Here is a 21,596-nt window from a genome sequence, read left to right as displayed (position 1 = left end):
CAGAGGTTACTTCTACAAAATGCGATGCCAGGCACCATTCTGAAGCTCAAGGATCGACATTGATGAACATAGACGAAAATTATGTTTAATATTGTGAAAAATGGTTGTCTGAAATCCAAGGATGATACAATGGAACAACAACACAATGGAGGTCCCAAAGATGCGGTGTCCCAAACTCAGAATCGTAAAGCCAAGAAAAAAGAAGAGGAGAAAAACCAAAGCATGGAGGTCTGCGACCCACAGTAGAGTGTATGGAAGCTACAGGTGTATGTGATATTGTAAGCGGCTAAGTAGAATGCATGTGGTGGTATTATGATTATGCGTTTTTTTTTTTTTTTCCTACCAATAGTAAGAAACAAAAGAAGTAAATCCAAGCGCAATGGCAGTGGAACTATAAAACATTGTGCGACTACGGAAATGAAAATGTGGAGATAACGTAGAAGAAAAGTCAAACTCTTCCTAGTTGGTGATCTAACTACTAAAGCATGCCTTGCGTTTACAACCAATTTCGTTGTTTATAAGCATGTGAAACTCTTCTTCTAACTTAAATTTCATGTCCAACTAAACCAATTTGATGATTGAAATGAAAACAATTTATAATCATTTTTCATGTAATCCACGGAAATAAAAGAAACCTTGTTAGTTTCCATTAAAAAGAAATATATTAGAAATGAGAATAATGGAAAAGGAAAGAAAAATGAAGATAATTTTGTGGATATCTTAACGAGAAGACACAAGTCACATGCAGAGGGAGACATCTGAAAAACAGAGTTTTAACAAACCACATCCACTTGCCACAACCCCACTTCCTCTCTCTATCTCTCTCTCTCTCTCTCTAATCTTTGTTTCTATTATTCATCAGAAAAACATAGAAAATGTATTGTTTTTGTTCTCTGAGCAGAACCAGAGAGTAAAAAACAGGGGAACATCATTGGCAGAGATTCCTTTGTTCCCTCTGCTTCTACTTCTTCTTCTTGGCTCTATTGGCTTCTCAGTATCTTATAATTTTCTGTCTTGTTTTCTTGGGTTTCGTGAGATTCTTCACATTTTCAGAATCTTCTTCTGGGGCATTCTAGCTTAGACAAATACCTTGAGAGATAATTCACGAAAAAGTGTTTCGTCTCTTTTCTCCTCCTCCTCTGCGGTGGGAATTGGGAATCAAGTTGTGCAAAATAGGGTCTAATAGATCCATTATGTCTTTGTTAGCAACTTGGATTCTGAACTCAAATCGAAGATCAATGCGTCATGTGGTAAAGTTTTGAACTTCTGCTACGAGGAGAGACAAAAATACGAATTTTCTCTTCTTTCTAATTTACCATTTTTTATTTTTGTCGTTGATAGGAAATTTAAGCTGTAATTAGCTGGAGAGCAATGGCGTTCACATTGAGCTTTGTCTGGGCCATTTTTATTGGAATCTAAACTGATAAAAAAGCTAACTTTTTTGGAATTATATGAAGATAAGGAAAGTGCGTCATTCTCGTTATGGTTTAGTTGCTGTTGATGGAGATATAACGAAAGCTTAAAGTAGGGAAGAAAGTGACTTCACACACAGTCAAGTGTTGGAATCAAAATGATAAAAAAAGAGTTCAAGATCTCTCCTTTCTCATTATATCAGTAGTAAGTTCCGGCGCCGGAAATTGGCCGGAGAATCTTACTGGTTTCAAGTGCTCTCCTAAACCTCTTCACTATTCATATGGCTGCGAAGCTTCTGCACTCATTGGCAGATGATAACTCGGATCTGCAGAAGAAAATCGGATGTATGAATGGGATTTTCCAAATCTTTGATCGTCACCATGTTCTCACAAGCCGGCGTAAAAGTCTTACTTTAGGTAATCATATAAGAGTACACTACCAAATAAATAAATACTTGTGCTCTAGATCGTGTCTCGTAGTCGTTGACATTGTACATGGTCATATGTTAAAACGTTCCTAACTTTATGTCTTTTTCCATGTTCTTCTTCTCTTCGTATGCTCTGTTTCTTCATGAACTAAAAGGTCTTGTTAGATTCTTCTGTGAGGTCTGAGGACTAAAAGGTCTGTGCTTTCTCGGCTGAATCTTATCTGACATTTCCCGGGAAAGAATTTCTCTACTTTGTGAAATGTCTGTTTGTTTTGTTATATTAAATTTTTGGTTTAGTGTGGCTTTTCTTGGTAGATTTTGACGTCCATTAACCTTAGACTCTTCAAGTTTCCAGAATCTGCAATGTTTAAGGTTTATTGACAAAGAGAATTTTGATGGTTTATGTGTTGTTTCAGGTAATGCTCATGTCAACAGTATCAACTTTGAAAAAGACTCTGGATTTCAGTTTCAGGACTCAAACATCGGAAATGCGACGAGTGAGAAACTAGCAAGGATATCAACAGAATCATCGAGGGTTTCTTTCTCATCGTCTTGTTCATCATCTTCCCCTTTGTCTTCTGAGGTAAACAGAGAAAGTCAACCTGAAATTTCAGCGTATGACCGCGTCATATTTCCAGAATCTCCTACGAGTGATCCAGTGATGAGCCAAGGAAGTGGGTTTGCTCCACATATGGGACTTGATCTTAGAGATGTTGTTCGAGACTCCATGTATAGAGAAGCTAGAGGGGTTTCTGAAGTTTTTAGACAAAAGAGAAGAGAGGATTCTCCAAGACCATATGGTTTGAAGCAGTCCACTCCTGTCGATTTCAATGAATCCTGCAAAGCTCTAGCCAAACTTAGAAAAACATCTCAGCATTATTACACCGAGGCTGACATGAAAGATGCATCCCGCTACTATGTTGATTCTCACAAGAAGTTGAAATCCAAGAAGAAGCTGAAAGAATCGCCTAGGCTTTCGTTGGATAGCAGAGACCACGTTGATCTCAAATCAGGTAATAAGCTTTCTGAAAGTTTCAGTAGAAGCTCTAGCATGAACAAAGTTTCAGGTAGCCCAAAACGGCCTCCTAGTGTTGTTGCAAAGCTAATGGGTTTGGAAACATTACCGGGTTCTCCATTGGGAAGAGACAGGATCAACATGTTTGATGATAACAGTGATCCTTTCTCAAGGTCATTGAGGGAAAATAGCCTGAACCGGACTATCCGGTTTCTTCCTAGCTCACCGAGAAGCTTAGGGAAGGATCCGGTTTCTTCTTCTTCTCCAAGATGGAGAACTCTGAGTTTGTTATGAAACCATTATCAAGTTTGAGATTCCCCATTGAACCAGCTCCATGGAAACAAACTGATAGAAACCGGTTTTCGCAAAATCAACCTGTTAGAACTGTGAAAGCTCTGTCGCAGTCAATGGAGGGAAGACTGAAAGATCTCGAGATTAAGCATGCGGGAAAGGATCTCAGAGCTCTTAAAGAGATATTAGACGCAATGCAATCAAAAAGTGTCTTTGATGTTCGAAAGCAGCCACAATGCTCAAACTTGGAACCTCAAAGAGATTATAAAATGGGAGATTCTGCAACTTCTAACCAGGATTCAAGAGGCCTACCAAACCAAGTGATGCCACCCACTATGAGAGGCCCGATTGTGATAATGAAACCTGCCAGGCTTGTTGAAAAATCTGGTATTCCTTCATCATCTCTGATTCCCCATTCACAGTCTATTCTAATCTTAACACCGACCCGTAGATAAAAATCTGTAAATGTCAAAAGAAACTCAACTAGTAAGAAAGGCAGTAAAAGATTCTGGAAACCAAAGAGCTGAATCAGGTATCAGTTCTGGTGATAGCAAATCTAGCAGCAGAGACGTGCGGTCTTCTCAGGTTTGCAAAGAAAGCAGCACTTCAAAGAATTCAGGATCTGCAAGTCCAAGATTACATAATATGAAGATGCATGAGAATGACAAGTTTTCTAGGCCACCAACCATTCCATCTGATTCAAGCAAATCAAGAAGACAAACAAACCGACAACCGGAAGAATCTACTACTTCTCCTGGTGGTAGGCGTAGACCGAGAGCTCAGAGGAGCTTGCAGCAACATGATGACCAACTTCGTCAAATGAGCAATAAATCTAGGACTGAAACAGAAGCCACCATAACTATCAAACAAGCTACTGAGTCCGGTCGTGGAAAGAGTCCATCTGTAATAGAGGCAGCCAAAACCGTAGTCTCTAACTTGATGCAGAATGTGAGTTGTTGTTTTCTCTTGCTTTTGTTAATTTGTTTAGTCATAACAAGTTGTAGCTGCTAATTTTCCAAACTTTTTATTGTTATTGTTGTGTTTTTTTTTTTTCAGAAATCCATTCCAAAATCTAGTGAAGATGGATCATCGGAACATCCAAGTCCAGTTTCTGTTCTTAACGCATCAATCTACAGAGAGATCAAACCATTTCCTGTGAAAATGCAAGCTAGTGAAGGCAGTAAGACCTCTCTGTCAACATTTTCATTGGAAAACTTAAAATATTACTTTTCATCAATCACTTTCCTTTTTCCATTTCTTATTGGAAACTGATCATGCAACAGGTGGTGATGAACAATGTGAAGAAGACAGGTGGAATCCAGCTTACAGCTTCTCGGAGACAACAACTAGCTTTTCGCCAGAGATAAACAGAAAGAAGCTTCAGAATGTTGAGCATTTGGTTCAAAAGCTAAAAAGACTAAACTCTAGCCATGACGAAGCCAGCCAAGATTACATTGCATCACTATGCGAGAACAATGATCCTAACACCGATCACAGATACATTTCCGAGATTCTTTTAGCCTCAGGTCTTCTCCTAAGAGACCTAGGCTCAGTATCAACGACCTTTCAACTGCACCCTTCAGGCCACCCTATCAATCCTGAGCTATTCCTCGTTCTTGAGCAAACCAAAGGAAGCAGCAGCAGCAATGAGAAGCTCAACCGAAAACTTGTGTTCGATGCTGTTAATGAAATGCTCGTGAAGAAGTTAGCTTTTGCTGAGGGCACTGCAGATCCATGGATGAAGCGAGCTAAAGCGACGAAGAGGGTCTTGAGTGCGCAACAGCTCTTGAAAGAACTATGTTCAGAGATAGAAACGGTGCAAAGGCAATCTAAGAAGAGATCAGATAACTTCTTGTTGTTGGAGGAACAAGAAGAAGACGACTTGAAATTTATATTGGATGAAGATATGGCGATTCAATCTGGGAAATGGACAGACTTTGATGATGTAATCCCGCGTTTAGTGCTCGACTTGGAGCGACTTCTCTTCAAGGATTTGGTGAGTGAGATCGTGCATGGTGAGATTGGTCGGCTGCAATCAAATACAGAGAAATGAAGAACGGTTTTGCGCCGACGAGTAGTTCGTTTTTATTCTCTGTATTCTTAAGCCCTATGTAATTGTATGTATATAATACAAGTCAAAAGTCAATGTTTGGTGATTCATTTCGGAGATGACACCTGATAAATAAAGATTCAGTGCTCGTGTTTCGACTTAGATTGCATTCCTATGAATCTTATCTGGTTCGAAAACCGTAGTGTTTCAGGGCTTACTCAATTTGAGAAGAAGAGAGAGAGAGAGAGGAGATTTTAGGGGTTTAACAAAAAAGGCTGCAACTTTGAAAGAAAAAGAAAAAAAAAAAAAGGAAGAAGCTATTTACAACTTCGTCGCCGATCAGCTGAATCAACGGTGAGGATCGACTCGAACATTAATCAACGGACTAGATCGTCCCGTGACGAATCGAACTCTTTACATAAAAGTCAGGGTTTTTTTCCACTGGATTTTAAGCTTAGAATTGAAAGACGTTGGGGATTTTTCACTACTAGGAAGAGACGCTTCCAGAGATTATCATCATCCACCGAGAAATCCGAAAGGTATGTGAAAATCATTTGCTTTCAGGTCTGAATTTCTCGATATATTCAGGTTTCGATCGTATTTACTGAAAGTTACATCCTTGCGAGATCTTTCTCTTTCTGGTTGCTTCATTTCCCTCATTTCACTGTCTATGCGTCTCTTCCCAACTCGAGGGATTTGATTTATATCCTACATGTGCGTCTCTCTGTGTTTCATTTCTCTATTTTGAGTTATGTAATGTATGTATTAATCAGAAACGGGATTAGGGAGTTGAAGTTGTTAGCTTTGGACTCGAACGTATAGATACTGCCTTCTGATTCTCGCCGGGGATAAAAAAAAAATTCCAGAAACAGAGATGTATTCATGAGTTTTTTCACCTTGTGATCACCAGTCTATCTACATTCTGGGGTTTGCTAATTTAGATTGTTGTCTTGTTGAAAAGTTGCTTACAGATTGAACAAGATGCATTACATGGGTATGTTTAGTAAAGCTGGAAACATATTTAGGCAGCCTAGAGCGTTGCAGGCCTCGAACGCTATCTTACAAGGAAATCTTTCATTGACTCCATCTAAGCTCTTTGTTGGAGGTGAGACTCGAAAACTTATATAATAATCTGTTTTTTTGCCATTGATAGAGGTAGTTTTCTCTTCTGAGTTTTTCTGTTTGATTTTCTTGAGAAACTCATTCTGTTATACGCTGCTTCTTTTCAGGTCTCTCACCAACTACTGATGTAGATCTCTTGAAAGATGTTTTTAGCAGATTTGGAAAAATCGTTGATGGTAGCTATTATTTTACAGCTGAACCTTTTTGTCCATTTGGTTTGTCTTCCTCATTCCTGACTAGTATATACTTTGTTCATCACAGCTGTAATCATTTCGGACCGTGAGAGTGGTGTATCGAAGGGGTTTGGTTTCATAACATATGATTCTATCGATGCTGCTAATACTGCAATGCAATACATGAATGAACAGGTGATACCAATTTTCCAGCTTCTTTTGGTTACTAAATACCATTGGCATGAGTGATGAGTCTAATTTCTCTCTCGCTTTGTTTTCTTGCTATACCCTTTGAAATCTTCCGACTTTGTGACATAAGTGTATTATCATCGACCTAATCATGCTAGTCATGCATCTCCCGTTTATCGATAAGAATTTCTCTTAGCAGAGAATCGAAGTGTGAAGTGAAACCATTTGTCGTATTGCATTGTTTATCTCATTTTCTTTGAATGTTTTGTTTCTGGCTTGGCATTGTCCTTTCTTTGTTTGCTTGGTTTTGTCAATCCACTAGTTATAGAATTTAGTTCTTAAACAGGAACTTGATGGGCGAATAATTGGAGTGAACGCAGCTGATCAAGGAGGCGGTGGTGGTGGTTTTGGTAGAAGGGGAGGTTATGGTGGTGGTCGTGGTGGATTCGGTCGTGGTGGATTTGGACGTGGTGGATTCGGTCGTGGTGGCTATGACTTTGTTCGTTAACTTGGCATCCGAGAATGTCTACCACCGAGATTTGATTAGTATGCGGTTTGATTTTCTCTTCGCAAAGACCAATAGTTTTTGTTATAACAAATAGATCAACCAGCTAAAGTTGGTAAAAACGTTTGTTGATTCAATGGAATTTAACACATTGATATAATAAAAGTTCCAAATTTTGAGATATGAATAATGAGTTTAACTCAATGAGACTAATTACTAGAAAAGAAGCTTTTAGTCCAACGAGTTTATGAGAGATTCAAACTTGAAGATAAGCCAGTCTGCTTTTGCTGCAACGGCTTCACGAAGCTGAACTCCGGCGTAGCATATGAACAAATCCGCGCCACCCGGTTGACGTGCCTGCAAGTGAATTAGTTTAGTTAGTGCTCATTTGAGATCTCTTTGTTATCTGTAAATTCTCAACGAATAAAAGCTTACTTCAAGATCAGTAGCACCATCTCCAATCATGGCCATGGTCTTGTAGAGACGACCCTGAAAAGAACAAAGTCTCATTAGTACATACTACATAGTGTTGTATTCAACAAGAAAAGTAAAATTCGATGAACCTTTCGTATTTGTTGAACTGCTTCGGCTTTGCCTCCACTTCTTGACGTAGGTTCATTCTCATCAAAGCCCTGAAACTCGCCATAATTTCCAAATAGAAGGTTGTTGGCGAAGATATTCTCTCGAGGGATGCCAAGAATCGATGCTACAGGCTACAGTGAACAGAAAATACATTCAAAGCCTTATCATCATTGTAATAGTCTACACAAGAATTAAAGGAAAAGGCCAGAGTAAAGAAATTGAAGAAACAAGTGAGAGAGAGAGAGTACATTAATCATCTGTCGAAAACCTCCTGATATCAAATAGACATCAATTTTATTGGCTCTGAGCTTCTTCACCAACTCTTCAATGCCAGGGGACAGTCTACACAAACCAAGGAAACAAAAGATAATTAACACATTCAGAAAGCAATATGGACCTGGCTTGTTGTTCCACATGTCTTGTGCATAGAATCAAGCAAGCTAGATGTTAAACCTCTCTTTGGTGCAAAGTCTATTTCAAGACAAGAACTTAGGCCAATGGAATACTTACAAGTAAATTCTATCTTTATCTGTGAAATTTTTTCTTTCAGTACAGTGAATAATGGGGGAAATAGCTCGTATCACATTAAAGAAGCATTACCTCGGGGGTCTCTTTTCGAGATACTCTTCAACTTTTGAAAGAGAAGGCTTGAACAAAGAAAGTCTTGCGGCTAGAGCTTCTTCAAATGGAACAGATCCACCCATTGCTCTAAGAAAGCAATACTCAATAGGATGAGGTGAATATACCTAAGAAAAAAAACATCAGAGCTCCAATATATAGTTGCATTGAGATGGATCACAAACCTGGCAGTCCATTCAGCAACAGCCTTTCCAGCTCCACAAAACTCTGCAAGTTCATCAATACCTTCATCCACACAAACCGTGCTATCCACATCGAAGCATACCGCTTCAGCATTTCTCCAAAGATCAAGAATTTCTAGCAATTCAGAAAACCCAACAACCAACAGTAGGAAACTCAGATGCATAACATACAAAACTATAAACAAATTCAAAATCTTTAAACAGTTTCTAGTTGCACAACCATGCACAGTATGTTCCCTAAACCCAAGTACAAAAGATTCTGACGTAACGAGTAAGTAAACCTTTTGAAGGAGCAACGTTGCCTTTGTGACCCAAAGCCGACAACTCCTGTGGCTGCACAGAAGCACTCACTGGACGAAGCAATTTGGGATGGTCCATGATCGAGACACGCCCTCTACAAGAATACCTCTTTAACTCAAGGCAAGACAAATTAGCAGAAAGTGATGAGAGCTTTCTACAGGGAACCTGAACTGGAACAGCCCTTGAAGTAATTAACGCATCCATTAAACTTGTAGCTACAAATTACAAGAAATAACAGTTCCCAATAAGTCTGGACGTCAAATTCGACACTCACATCACTTTATAAGAGTAGAAACCAAAAAGACATTTTCTGAATCCTGGACACGAGAAATCAAACAAAACTTCAGAAATGCCCATAGTTTGGCCGAATTAGCACGAAAAGAGTAGATAGAAATCTAATAGAAAACCACCCTCCTCATATACACCAAACTCATATAGGTTTCGACAAACTAGCTAAAATGTAAAGGAGACGTGTTTCGATACAAATGGTTTTAGATAGTTCAGGTGAATCCACGTGATCTATCAAATCGCTAAGCATAATCGAAACCCGAAAAAAGCAGAGATTTACGATGTAGGTTTGGGATCAGAGATCTGCACGGCGAGGGGGAAGAGCAAGATGAGACAATAAAAGTTAGCAAACCGGGAAATTTCGCCGGCGGTCGTCTTCGGCTGGTGGTCGTAGGATCGATTAATCAAAAACAAGTCACTGAGACGAGTGTTGGTTGGTGAAAGTATTAACCGCCAAAATGACAAGTTTGCCCATAATTACTTTAAGATTAAACCGCTTAAATGACACTTTTATCCTTTGTGTCTTCAGTTAAACTGTTTCGGTTCAGAAAAGTTTTGTCTAAATCGTCGCCGGTCAATCGGCAGCGGAATCGAGGAAGTTTTCGGGAATCTAAAACAAAAGTCAGATCATAACCTCTCTGCAACATTAGATTTTGCTTTTTCCGGCAAGTGTCTAAGTTGTGAACGATTCCGATGAAGGTAACCTTAAAATTTTGCCGTCTCCTTACTTAAAATTCAGAATGTACAATTTTCAGAGCCAAGTGGGAAACAGCTAGGAGAAGCAGACAAAGATGGAACACACAGAAATGTCTCTCTCCAAAAAGATTCCATCATTACAGTAGAGAGAGAGAGAGAGACCCACACTCACATGATCCACAAATCCCAAATTATGCAAGGACATAACTTAGTTGTCTGTTGTCACTAGCTCAACAAGTAGAGTGGTAAGAAGAAGGTGAAGAACAACAAGACTATGAATCTTGATACTAATAAACTGGCTCTTGGGTTTTGGAGTCTGAATCCAGAAGATGGATCTGTGTAATCCGGGTTAAAACCGCTTGTTCCAGAAGGAATCCCCAATCCTCCTCCTGTTGATGGTGTGACTGTGTAGGGTCTTGTATTAGTTGTGGTAGGGACTCTTGTCGAAGGTGTTGTCGTCACTGGAGTCGTGGTCCCACTACCACTACATTATATTGGCACAGGACAACAAACAAACAACAATCTCTAATTTGTAGATTTTCAGCTAAAAACAAAGATCTAAACAGAGTCTTTTTAGGCAGCCAAGATCCTTCATCATATCAGAACCAAATTCTTGATTCAAAACACTAACAAGAATGGAAGAAAGAACGAGAGGTGTGTACCTGGCACTTGCAGGGAAAGGACAAGAAGTGTAGCCTATCATAAGACCACAGTGGTACAAGAGACAAACAGTTACTGATAAATATATATCTTCTATAATCTATCTAGAGAATCTTGAGGTGTGATCATATATATATTAAGATAATGGATAGTTATTATTCACATTGAAACATGTGAAGTTTTTTAGATTTGATATATACTATCCTCTCTGATTTGCTTTCAAGTTGGGTTCCACTTCTACTCAGAATTTTAAATTAATTACTCTACTCACTTCTCTTTCAACTATTGCCTTTTATCTTTTACCTAATTGGGTTACCAAATGTGGAAGATGGTGAGAGACACTCACTGGGATCAGAGGCTGAGACGGTGGCTGTGCCGGCGAAGTCACAAGTGCCCTGAGACTGACCTTTCTTCTGAAAGAAACTGTTGACGGCGTAGGAGCAATGAGACTTGACGGTGTTGGGATTAAAGCAAGGTCCGTTCTGGTGAATAGGTCCACAATCAGCTCCTGCACCACATGCGTAGTCCAATGTCTTTTGCAGCATTGCTTCGCTTAATCCTTCTCTGCATACACACCATGTCCCACCTAAGCACATACAAACACACACACACACACAACACTTTCATGACCACACATTTCTTCAACACTCATTCACTGATTACATGTGTAAAATGAATTTTAAATGTGTAATTGAAGAGGGAACAAGATTTTGCACTCCATAGATAAGAAGGTAAAACCGAAAAAGTTACGAGCAAAGCAAGAAAGGGTACTTCTTTTTAGAAAATTTCATTCAAACTATGAAAGCTAAGATATTTGAGACTATTTTATGTACTAGAACAGAGAGGTTTTAAAGGATCCATTTGAGAAAGAAAAGGAAAGCACAAAACAAAAAGTATTTTTCCAAGCAAAAAATAGGATCCATGTGAGATAGAGAAGGGTTATTTTATTTCAACTTTTCAGGATTTGAACAGAGAACACTGTCTTACTTGAGTGACCAGCCAAAGCCAACAAAATCACAGCAAGAACAACAACTGCCATGGAATTGCACCAGGGCTAAGCACAGGATTTGGTTGCAGCTTGTTGTAGAGAGAGAGAGAATGGAAGAGAATGAGAAAGTTTTGAAGCTAAGAAAGAGTTGTGAGCAAGAGAGAGAAAGAAAGTCGCTGCATTGAAGACAGTGAAAAGGAGAAAAAGAGAGGCTTTTTATGTTTTACTCGCTATTATTGACTACAGTCTCTATATATTACTGGCAAAACGGAGAAATAAATACGACCAACTGTTATATATATATGGCAAATGGATTTTATGGATTTTCTTGTCTTTAATATGCCTTGCCTTGTTACTACTAGTTCCATAGCTCTAACCCAAATCTTTTCTTTGAAGACAATTTTTTCGTTTTCTTTGAAGGCATAATTGACGTATATATGTCAACAAAATATTTATGATGACAACCACCCAATTCCTTTATTGCCGTTGGATGCTTTCTACATTGAGCGGTGTGGATCACCCATCCCCATTTCTGATTCCAGTTCACAGTAACTATGATTCTATAGAAACACTAAAGTTCACTACTTTGAATTGAATAGAGGATCAAAAGATTCAATTTTTTTCTTAAATGAGGTTTAGATCAAGATACAATGAGTAAGTCACAAAACCAAATATTCAAACACGACGAAAGCAATTTCAATATCAAAACCATTGATCAAAAATCACGGAACAAGAACAAGTTTTCTCTTGTGTTTTGACTGAAGCCTCATGTGGTACGAGACCGAGATACATGTTTTTTGTTGACTGACGTGGAAATTGATATGTTATCAGATCGTTATTTTAAAATTTATCATAAAATTGTATATTATTCACTGATGATTTATAAATACTACTGTAGTTAGAATTTTCGGTCAACACCATGTGTTATTTGTTCGACTCGAACTAAAACTAAGAAAATTTAATAATTATTGATTGTAAACTGAAGAATTCTCAATTTATTTTCCGACCCAAAAATCAGGAGGAAGATTGACGAACAAAAGGATTCACCTTTACTGAGAGAGAGAGAGAGAGAGAGAGAGAGAGAGAGAGAGAGAGAGAGAGAGAGAGAGAAGAGAGAGAAGAGAAGAAGAAAATAAAAGGTGAAGCTTGGAGAGAGAATAACCACGTAAGAGGATTCTAGTCCGTGGTTGCAAACGAAGGACGCAGAAGAGAACACGATACTCTCTCTCTCTCTCTGTTGCTTCTTCCCTTCAATCTATTTTGTTATCATAATTTCTTTTCCCAAGTTTCGATTTTTCAGTTTCATCTGCGATTTCTTGCGTGTATTGATCTCACTCGATGTCGAACGAAGACTCTCTTCCGGCATTCACTTTCTTCGGCTTGGATGAAGTCGAAAACTATGGTCTGGTGAGTTCTGGGATTATTGGATAGCTTGTTCTTAATGTTTGGAATGTGATTAGCAATTTGTGAACACAATGCATGTTCTAGTTTCGGATCAATCATTCATTAGTGTCTTTAGGGTTGTTCACATGTTTGATCAACGGGGTCGATTATCTAAAATCTTGTCTTTGGTTTTTCCAGATCAGTGAAGCTGACAATTCGTTACCTATAGACATACACAATCAAGTTTTTCAACTTGTAGAGAAGGGAAACGAATCATTCAAAGAATCTCGCTTTGAAGAGGTGAATGAATCACTTTTGATTTTTCTTGCTCTTGCTGCTTTATTTAGGATTTGCCTGAAACAGAAGAGCTACTGTTTGATCCTTTAAAAGCAAACTGATTTGGTCTCTATTGGATATCTTGTAGTTTCTTGGTGCACTTTGCCTTTGGAATAGTTTCTTGGTGAACATGATTATCACAATAGCATTAGTCATATGATACATTTTTTCTTCATTTCTGGCATTGAACTTTTGATAAAACCTCGTGGTAGTTTGAAGCTTAGATGCTGAAACGCAAATGAGACAGACAAATCTTTTGTTTTTGCCAATAATATATGTTTTTCCTTCCAGGCGGTTAGCAGTTATTCAAAAGCCAATTCTATTAAACCTCTTAACCCTATTGTTCTTGGCAATAGAAGTGCTGCTTATATAAGGTAAGCTTTCATAAAACCTATTTCATCTTCTTATTGTTTACTTCCAATGGAGTTATCTTGCTGTTTTGATTAAAGATTATCTTGGACTGTGTAGCTAGTATTTAATCATAAATATTACACCGTGCTGACATATTCCTGTCTCTCTCCCTCTCCCAACCTTTTGTTTTTTTTTTCTACAGACTTGGTCAATATCTGAAGCAGAGATCTGCATCAATTTCTGAAAGTAGCCCTTTAAATGGTGTTGATATGTCGATGCTTGGGGAAGTATGTATTCTAATTACTTAACCTGTTAGTGTTGCTAGCAGTTGCAAAATTGACCGACTCTGACTCACCCTGTAAAATTGATATGTCCTACAGCTTGCTCTTAAGGATGCTGATAAGCTAATGAATCTTCAAAGCAGTTCAGTTAAGTCATATACTACAAAGGCTTGTGCCCTCATGTTGGTATGTGCTGAGTTATTCTTCTGCCTTTAAATGCTATTTGTATCAGTCAACAAATCTTTCTCGGTCTACTTTCATGTCACATGTCACAATAAAAGTTTCATTTGGCAGCTAGAAAGATATGAGGTAGCACGTGACACTATCCTCTCAGGTCTACAGATTGATCCCTTTAGGTACGGTAGTCTATGTGTACCATTCCTGACTCTGTATTGATGCCTGATCAAATGCGTCGTTTTTAAAGTTTTGTGTTTCTTTCTGATCGCATGAAGCGATCCTCTCCGATCCAATCTTCAGGAATTGGAGAAGGTTATGCCTACTTCGATGAGAAAGACCCATGGAAAGGCTGAGCGGTCTGATGACTTTGATTGCACTGTTTGCCTGAAACTGCTGTATGAACCTGCCACAACTCCATGTGGGCATACATTCTGCCGATCATGCCTCTTTCAGTCGATGGATCGCGGTGGGTTTATATGGTTGATTGTTGTTTTATACTCCTGAAAAATCTTCTTTTACTATTGTGTTGCTTATTAATGCTTTGTGGAATATAGGCAACAAATGTCCACTATGTCGAACTGTCATTTATATGACTCCAAGAACATGTGCTGTCAGGTAAAAAAATTGCAGTCCTCTCTATTCTTCTTATAGCTCCATCCCATTTCTTGTTAAAGTATCTTAAACGCTTATGCTTTAGAATTCTTGTACTGAAACAACTACATGTTGGCAGTGTGACACTGAACAACATCATACAAAAAAACTTTCCAGAGGAATATGCTGAAAGGAAAGCAGAGCAAGACACTCTGGTCCACTTAGGCAATGAAAGTATGCCTCTTTTCGTCATGGATGTGATCATCCCCTGTCAGAAATTGTCTCTTCACATATTTGAACCACGATATCGACTAATGGTGAGTTCTTTCAATTTATTTGGTTCTGTACACTTAAGAACTTGAGTGGACACTCATTTGGTGTATAACTTTGTTTCTGGCTCGCTTACACAAAACACTTGATGATCTTAGACCGTAAAAGTTGTTTTAAAATACTCTATAAAAACATATGAACACTCATTTTAGAAAAAAATAAACCTAGAAAGCTAAGTGAAGACAAAAAAAAAGGATCTCTAAATAAGCGATAGTAGATTAAAACGCCTACGGTCACTCTAGCTCGCAGCAGTATTGCTGTTTGCATAAAAAAAAAATCTTTCTGTCTTGTACTTCGATTAACATGTGTGACTGAAACAGGTGAGAAGAATTATGGAGGGAAATCATCGGATGGGAATGGTGGGTGTTGTGTCTTTTTTCTTCATTATACATTCACAAAAGGTTCCTGACTAGTAAGGTTTGCGCATTCCAATGTTCATAGGTAGCTCTTGATACTGCGACAGGTTCTCCAGTGGATGTGGCTTGCGAAGTTGAAATCACAGAGTCTGTTGCTTCTTTCTTTCTGATGATATTTAATGTCATTTTATTTGATGATCTTATCTTGAGATTACTCACACACAGTCTGCTAATGTTTTGAAATGACACAGGTGTGATCCACTCCCGGATGGACGTTTTGTCCTGGAGGTGAATTTTATTGCTTATTTCCTGGCTTTATTTCATGTGTAAGTTGTCAAGTGATCAACTTAGTATCTGTTTATTGATTTTTCAGCTGGAAAGCCATAGAAGGTGTCGCATTGTAAAAGCTTGGGATCAAGATGGGTAAGCTTTGTCATAGTGTTCTGATCGTGTCCACATCTCATTGTTCCTGTTTTTTTTTTCCACCTTAACATAGTCTTTGTATTCGTGTTAAGACTGTGATATGTACATGTTCCTGCATCATATTCGAACACAAATGCTAAGCTTGTTATTATCCGTTTTTGTTTTTTTTGTTTTCAGGTATCGCGTTGCAGAGGTTGACTGGGTGACAGATATACCACCACAAAGCGACCAAGAGAAAGCAGATGTATGATTACCGAACCTCTCTGAACAGTACTACTATATCTTTTGTTGCTATGCCCATTTCAATACTTCTCTGTCTTTTGCTACAATTAGTTTATTTCCTTTCTCTGTGTTTTTTTTTTCTTTGTGAATTCTTACAGCTGCAGGAATTGACTACTAGCGCAGCATCATTTGCTCGGTCGTGGCTAGATAGAGCAAAGGAAGCAGCTAGACAAGGAGGTAAGGAACTTATTCATTAAGCTGAGAATGAAAAGTGAAACCAGTCATGAGATCTGATATTTCCAACCGAGATTCTTTAAAAAAAAAAAAGAAAACCTCGAAATAAATTATAACTCAAAGTGCCATTTGTGTACAATCTGGTTATCTATATCTTATCCCGTTCCTCATACTCTTATATTTAATTGATACATTGGTGACACTTGTATGCTCTTTGTATTTTCAGACATGATCGAGTCTTTCCCCTTTTTTTTTTCTTTTTCCCTGCAGACAGAAGGAGACTCGAAATACTTTTAAATGTTGAATCTATGATACCTACACCTCAAGATCCCGAACGCTTCAGTTTCTGGGTAATGTTGTTCACCTGCAAAGCACTCTTTAAAGAAGGGCACAACTCTTGCCATATATACTTCTGTTAAACTGTAGCTCAGTGGTCTAATTTTTTTTTTTTTTTTGGTGTCAGCTTGCTACATTGACAGATAGGAGACCTGCAGAAAGATTGGAACTACTTCGGCTTCAAGATACTGGAGAGGTACTTGAATATCGACTAGTCTAGAAGATTGCTCGATATGAGATTTTATCGGTCCATTTCTTTTGACTGTTGAAGACTTAATACTTGTTTTTTTTTTGTTGTAGAGAATAAGGCGCGGGTTGATATATCTTCGATCAGTAGAACGAGGATGCAGAATGCAATGAGCCGGCACCATATACCCGATTTAACGGCAGATATAAACTTGGTATCTGTTCATAAGAAAATTGAGAAAAAAAAACATGATTTGTTAAAGGAAGACATAAAGATAAGAGATCCTTAATCATTATCATCCATTGTTGTAGATCATTATCATCATTATCATAAACATGATGATTCTTGAAAATGTATAATATAGCTTTGTGGATACAGTTTGCTAATTTGGTACTGTTTTGTCAAAATTCAAAGGTTAGGAGAAAGTGATTAAATTATTTTATCAAACTGTACCGAAATGCAAATTGTTCAATGTCACATCCTGATGACTCAATCATTATCCGACATCGCTAACATACACCATAACCACCACACATCATTCACCATCATGAAACGAGTGTCCCAAATTTTGGAATAAATCCTGCAACAAATATCAAGATCTTTTATATAGCCGGATATTCTATATATTTTTATACTATGTAAATGTATGGAAATATGTTTATTACTGCGCTAACTCTATACATTATGCCTGGATATTTTAATTTCCGCTGTAAATTGTCAAAAAAATTTAGCATATCATAATTATCATTAACAAAAAATTGCTTCATGGCTTTCTCCATATTTGCTTGATCATCACAGTTTCTGAAGTTCTTGTTATCGTTCTTCATGGCTTTCTCCATATTTCTCATAATGCATATAGTCTTTTGAGATCTTGGAGCTCTCTTCTGGATCCGCTTGGGAAGCTTTTCCTGACACAAACAAGTTTGTACAGAGTCATTTCCCTTGTTTCTTACCTGCAATTCAGAAATCCATACACTTGTTGCTCATCATATCATAAGATCTTTAATTTCATAGTGTAAAGTAAGAAACACAAAGGACTGAATCCGAAACCAGAATATCTAGGAGATTATTGCGCGCTATGGCACAGAAGATCATAAAGCATAATCTCTCATTCTTGTTAGCATCATGTTATACCTTTCTGGAACCAAGATTTTCGAACTAACTGGCGAATCTGGCGCTCATGGCGTTCCAAAAGCTCATCAACTCCATAAGATTGAGACAACAAGGGGCCTGAGAATTCGATTTTTTCATTATTGTCTTCGTCACCCTGTCAAGGTCTTAACTCATTAGCGTCATTGAGTATGTTTTTCAACATTTCCTAAACAAAAAAGACAAAGCAATCATGCATATTCTACTTTTTTTTCCTCTCAAGTTTTTAGGTGAATATAAAACGTGGGAGAAAAAGAAATAAAGCAAATAGCAATGTGGATCTCTTTCTACTCCTTGTTACGATGTCACCTATCAAAAGCTTTGAAACCAATAGCTTACTGATTACCTGTAGATCATTGCCATTATTAGCATTTAGCGAGATCGCTTGAATTAACTAGTGCATCAGAAATTTCAGAAATCATAACTTTGGATTCATATAAGTTGAGGTTGGCGTAGGAAAGGTGAAGCCGGATAGAGACGTGCAAACCTAAGTATACTTGGTCTCTACTATATCAACTCTAATTTGGATACTAGGGAAAAAAAAAACAACGGGATGTTATGGCTTCTATTATCTACTGACGTACCAAATGACCGAGTTTTTCTGCCTTTTCTTCTCTCTGATAAAGTGCCAATGATAGGTCCTGTGAATGATACTCGTCCGAAGCATCAAATGAATCTGGACGTTCAAGTTGTCTCCACTTCTTCAGCATTGAAAGCTTCAACATCTCATATGACTCACGGTCTTGGGAATCTGTCCTTGCCCCATGTTTCTCTTCCTTTTCGTTCTCTTTTATCTTAAACTCAACGTCAGTGCTCTCACTGAAAGCAGGAGAAGGTCCCAACAGGTTAGGAATGTGACCTCTTGAGAGAGATCTATTATGTGATCTAATAGATACGTCATCTTTTCGTCGCTTTGCCCATGCAAAACCGCTTGATACAGAGACTTGCAAAGGCCCTGAGAAAGGCACATCTCCTTGTGATGCGTTCTTCACATGAGAACCTTCTTCTTTTTCATGATCTGATGGCTTTTTCATTTTCTCATATAGAGTGGCATCGCTATCAATCGAACTATGAACTGAATGACCATTACGTTTCTGAAAAGTCCGGGAATGTTGTCGTACATCCTGCAGCCAGATAAAAGGGGAAAGTTTTAGGATTTCTAAAAAAATGCAGATAATATGTAAACAAGAGGTAAATCAGAGATACCTCTGCTGGTGCCAAATTAGCAAATGCAGGGGGCTTTCGTGTTGGCTTCCTCGATTCCGTACCACGTCTCCCATTCCCGCTGATTTTTTTCCTGGAACAACATACATATGAGGATAATAAATGAATGCTTTCACGACCTGACGCTTAAGAAACTAAGACCACAGAAAATGATGGTGCTAACAAAGCAATTCCCATAGGCTATAAGAGTAAGCTATGTTTTCCCGCTGTATTTTTCTTCTAACCAAAGCTATAGCACAATGATGATGATAATGAATGAAATTCTGACCTTGTTGCATCTTCTCTATGCTTTGCATCAATCTCCTTGCTAGGGGAGTATACAGGCAAGCTCGAGGGATCACAAGCAAAAGGTTTTGTAGTGAAATACTGAAAAAATAAAAGGTAATGTCTTTTGAAAAAGATGTGACAAGAGAACTTGATGTTGTCATTAGTAGTTGAAAGATAAACTGGTTACCTGAGAAACAAGGGCAGTAGACGCAGTCCCACGTTTGTGTGGCTCTACACAAAGAAGTGTTTCTATAAGAGTGATGTCAGCGTCAGAAAGATCTTTCAAGGTTTCTCGGAGACAACCATCATAATGCTGCTGTGGTTTGAAAAGCATTGCGTGAGGAAGTTTGGACTTTTTCCAGTAGTCTGCAGGTGGAGATCCACATAGTTTGAATATCTTGTGCAGCTGTTCGACCTGTAGCATACATTTCAAGAAGCAGCACTCTTTCGAGTTAAAAACAGAGCAATATACAGGACAAAAAGGTCTGAAGCTACTTGTAACATATATTAACAAGACAACTTGTTGTGAGTTTACCTCAGTTCTTCCCTGCAGAACCGGTTTCCCGAGAAGAAGTTCAGCAAAAACACAGCCAACACTCCACAGATCAACAGATGCTCCATACTCCGTTGCTCCAAGCAAAAGTTCAGGCGGACGGTACCACAAAGTCACAACCCGGCTGGTAAGAGGCTGCTTGTTCCCAGAAACATTGCAAAAGTTTGCTAGCCCAAAATCAGCCACCTTTAATATTCCTTCATTATTCACCAAAAGATTCGAACCCTTGATGTCCCGATGCATCACACCTCGTGCGTGACAGTGATCGAGTCCAGACAACAATTGTTTCATATAACACTTAATCTGCAAGGCCAGCCAACAGTCATCGGACAAAAATCTTTCAGTACAACAAAAGTGATGGTATAATGAGTATAAACTAAACTGACCTGTGGAGTTGTGAAGTTGATGTCAGGACTAGAGAGAAGACCAGTGAGATCATGCTCCATATACTCGAACACGAGATGTATGTTGCAAGATAGTTTTGAAGTAACCAAGCCTTCTAGTTTGATAATGTTGGGATGATTGAGCCTCCTAAGTATCAAAATCTCTCTAGCCATGAACCTAACACTCTCTGGCTCGAAATTGTCGAATCTAACCTTCTTCAAAGCCACTATCCTCCCGGTTTCAGTCTCTCGTGCACGGAACACGCTACTATAAGTCCCTTGTCCAATCTTCAAAATTCCCAGAAACAAAAATATACAAAAGCTAATCATTTCCTCTGAATTTTTGCATAAACATAACAGAGAATTGTACAATCTGGGGCTGTGAAAGTAACCTTTTCCAGCTTCTCGAAAGCGTCGGATCGAAATGGGACCCAGCCATGGATCGCTTCGCCGGCGACGTTGCTCAGCCACGCAGGCCAACCGGCGGCGACCTGCTCAGCTTCCAAGTACTTACTTAAGTTACCGAGCCGGAAACTCAACGACTCACTCCTGCAATTCGAACTCGCTCGACCGGACTCGCTCAACTCGCTACCCAACTCGCTGCCGCTCTTCTTGCTCCTCTTCTTCCCGCTCTTGCTCCTCCACGACGAGACGAGCTTCTTCTCCACCGCCGGAGAAGGATCGTCGACCACAATTCGACCGGAGCCGGAACACGCATTGTCCCTGAACACTCCCGAGTGATCGATCGCTGGCGTTACAGAGACGGTCTGCTTCGAGCTGACGCAACCCATTCCAGAATTTCGCTCCTCCGCGTCACCACATGTGTACCGGACTGTCTTTTTGCCGGAGCTGCTGATACGACCCGAAACGTGACGATGACGGATCCGGATTCAGAGTGAAACTCCAGAAAGTAGTGAAACTATCAACTATTACGGTTATGTATTTCGTTATATATACAGAGAAGACATTTAAGAGAATGTTTTCTCGGCTTTTTCGCTTTTTGATTTTGGCGTGAATTGCGGAAGACGACGGTCCTTTCTAATATAAAAGTTTTAATGGAATTAAAATAGAAATGTTTTGCCGAAATCGACGGGAAGATTTTTTGGATCGACGACAATAATAATTAATATGAGTTTGATCAATCAAGTACAAAAATATATTTCCTTACTATTCCTACTTTTTAAATTGCCATTTTTTTTTAAGAATCCAACTACGATTTCTGAATATAGATCATGAAAACAGTATCTTTAAATTACTATTATAGGTAAAAGAGGAAATACATGTACACAAATA

At 38.7% G+C, this 21,596-nt stretch overlaps 6 protein-coding genes across 9 annotated transcripts; 3 read left to right on the top strand and 3 right to left on the bottom strand.

Annotated features, from left to right (window-relative positions):
• Window positions 1-858: 858 nt before the first annotated feature.
• LOC18993049 (protein LONGIFOLIA 2) lies at window positions 859-5,302 on the top strand. The gene is given in 7 exon segments (XM_024152388.1): window positions 859-1,250; window positions 1,342-1,829; window positions 2,257-3,129; window positions 3,132-3,634; window positions 3,636-4,094; window positions 4,203-4,326; window positions 4,430-5,302. Coding segments are annotated over 6 exon segments (2,916 nt in total). The 5' UTR covers window positions 859-1,250; window positions 1,342-1,693; the 3' UTR covers window positions 5,251-5,302.
• Window positions 5,303-5,459: 157 nt separating this feature from the next.
• LOC112084146 (glycine-rich RNA-binding protein 6, mitochondrial) lies at window positions 5,460-7,369 on the top strand. Of its 2 annotated transcripts, none has more exons than XM_024153276.1 (5): window positions 5,460-5,735; window positions 6,168-6,301; window positions 6,426-6,494; window positions 6,580-6,686; window positions 7,027-7,369. In XM_024153276.1, exons 2-5 carry the CDS (start codon window positions 6,178-6,180, stop codon window positions 7,186-7,188), a joined length of 462 nt encoding a protein of 153 aa, XP_024009044.1. In that variant the 5' UTR covers window positions 5,460-5,735; window positions 6,168-6,177; the 3' UTR covers window positions 7,189-7,369. The 2 variants fall into 2 exon arrangements, with proteins under 2 accessions (XP_024009044.1, XP_024009043.1); XM_024153275.1 differs by having other exon boundaries at window positions 5,519-5,735; window positions 6,158-6,301.
• Window positions 7,298-9,824, bottom strand: LOC18993048 (phosphoserine phosphatase, chloroplastic). The gene is made up of 8 exons (XM_006416523.2): window positions 9,457-9,824; window positions 8,870-9,103; window positions 8,571-8,703; window positions 8,368-8,475; window positions 8,016-8,109; window positions 7,749-7,898; window positions 7,621-7,674; window positions 7,298-7,542 (listed from the first exon to the last, which is right to left on the bottom strand). Exons 2-8 carry the CDS (start codon window positions 9,090-9,092, stop codon window positions 7,417-7,419), a joined length of 888 nt encoding a protein of 295 aa, XP_006416586.1. The 5' UTR covers window positions 9,093-9,103; window positions 9,457-9,824; the 3' UTR covers window positions 7,298-7,416.
• A 52-nt stretch (window positions 9,825-9,876) lies between these two features.
• Window positions 9,877-11,788, bottom strand: LOC18993047 (PLASMODESMATA CALLOSE-BINDING PROTEIN 3). Of its 2 annotated transcripts, none has more exons than XM_006416521.2 (4): window positions 11,520-11,788; window positions 10,879-11,118; window positions 10,535-10,568; window positions 9,877-10,356 (listed from the first exon to the last, which is right to left on the bottom strand). In XM_006416521.2, the coding sequence occupies exons 1-4, from the start codon at window positions 11,569-11,571 to the stop codon at window positions 10,098-10,100; spliced, it is 585 nt and encodes a 194-aa protein (XP_006416584.1). In that variant the 5' UTR covers window positions 11,572-11,788; the 3' UTR covers window positions 9,877-10,097. The 2 variants fall into 2 exon arrangements, with proteins under 2 accessions (XP_006416584.1, XP_024007710.1); XM_024151942.1 differs by having other exon boundaries at window positions 10,879-11,096; window positions 11,520-11,754.
• A 779-nt stretch (window positions 11,789-12,567) lies between these two features.
• Window positions 12,568-17,116, top strand: LOC18993046 (LON peptidase N-terminal domain and RING finger protein 1). Its single transcript, XM_006416518.2, has 18 exons — window positions 12,568-12,927; window positions 13,102-13,203; window positions 13,531-13,613; window positions 13,793-13,877; window positions 13,971-14,057; window positions 14,166-14,227; window positions 14,324-14,514; window positions 14,603-14,663; window positions 14,779-14,956; window positions 15,290-15,328; window positions 15,411-15,472; window positions 15,577-15,613; window positions 15,699-15,748; window positions 15,926-15,992; window positions 16,129-16,207; window positions 16,475-16,554; window positions 16,668-16,736; window positions 16,841-17,116. Exons 1-18 carry the CDS (start codon window positions 12,859-12,861, stop codon window positions 16,898-16,900), a joined length of 1,461 nt encoding a protein of 486 aa, XP_006416581.1. The 5' UTR covers window positions 12,568-12,858; the 3' UTR covers window positions 16,901-17,116.
• A 117-nt stretch (window positions 17,117-17,233) lies between these two features.
• On the bottom strand, window positions 17,234-21,294 carry LOC18993045 (protein IMPAIRED IN BABA-INDUCED STERILITY 1). 2 transcript variants are annotated; one of them, XM_006416516.2, is made up of 9 exons: window positions 20,696-21,294; window positions 20,307-20,591; window positions 19,903-20,223; window positions 19,555-19,782; window positions 19,369-19,466; window positions 19,083-19,173; window positions 18,461-19,000; window positions 17,862-17,994; window positions 17,234-17,680 (listed from the first exon to the last, which is right to left on the bottom strand). In XM_006416516.2, the coding sequence occupies exons 1-9, from the start codon at window positions 21,092-21,094 to the stop codon at window positions 17,661-17,663; spliced, it is 2,115 nt and encodes a 704-aa protein (XP_006416579.1). In that variant the 5' UTR covers window positions 21,095-21,294; the 3' UTR covers window positions 17,234-17,660. The 2 variants fall into 2 exon arrangements, with proteins under 2 accessions (XP_006416579.1, XP_006416580.1); XM_006416517.2 differs by having other exon boundaries at window positions 17,234-17,635.
• Window positions 21,295-21,596: the final 302 nt, after the last annotated feature.

Source organism: Eutrema salsugineum, unplaced genomic scaffold (assembly GCF_000478725.1).
Source record: "Eutrema salsugineum unplaced genomic scaffold, Eutsalg1_0 scaffold_5, whole genome shotgun sequence".
In the NCBI taxonomy this organism is placed as follows: Eukaryota; Viridiplantae; Streptophyta; class Magnoliopsida; order Brassicales; family Brassicaceae; genus Eutrema; species Eutrema salsugineum.
This window is presented reverse-complemented; position numbering and strand designations above follow the sequence as displayed.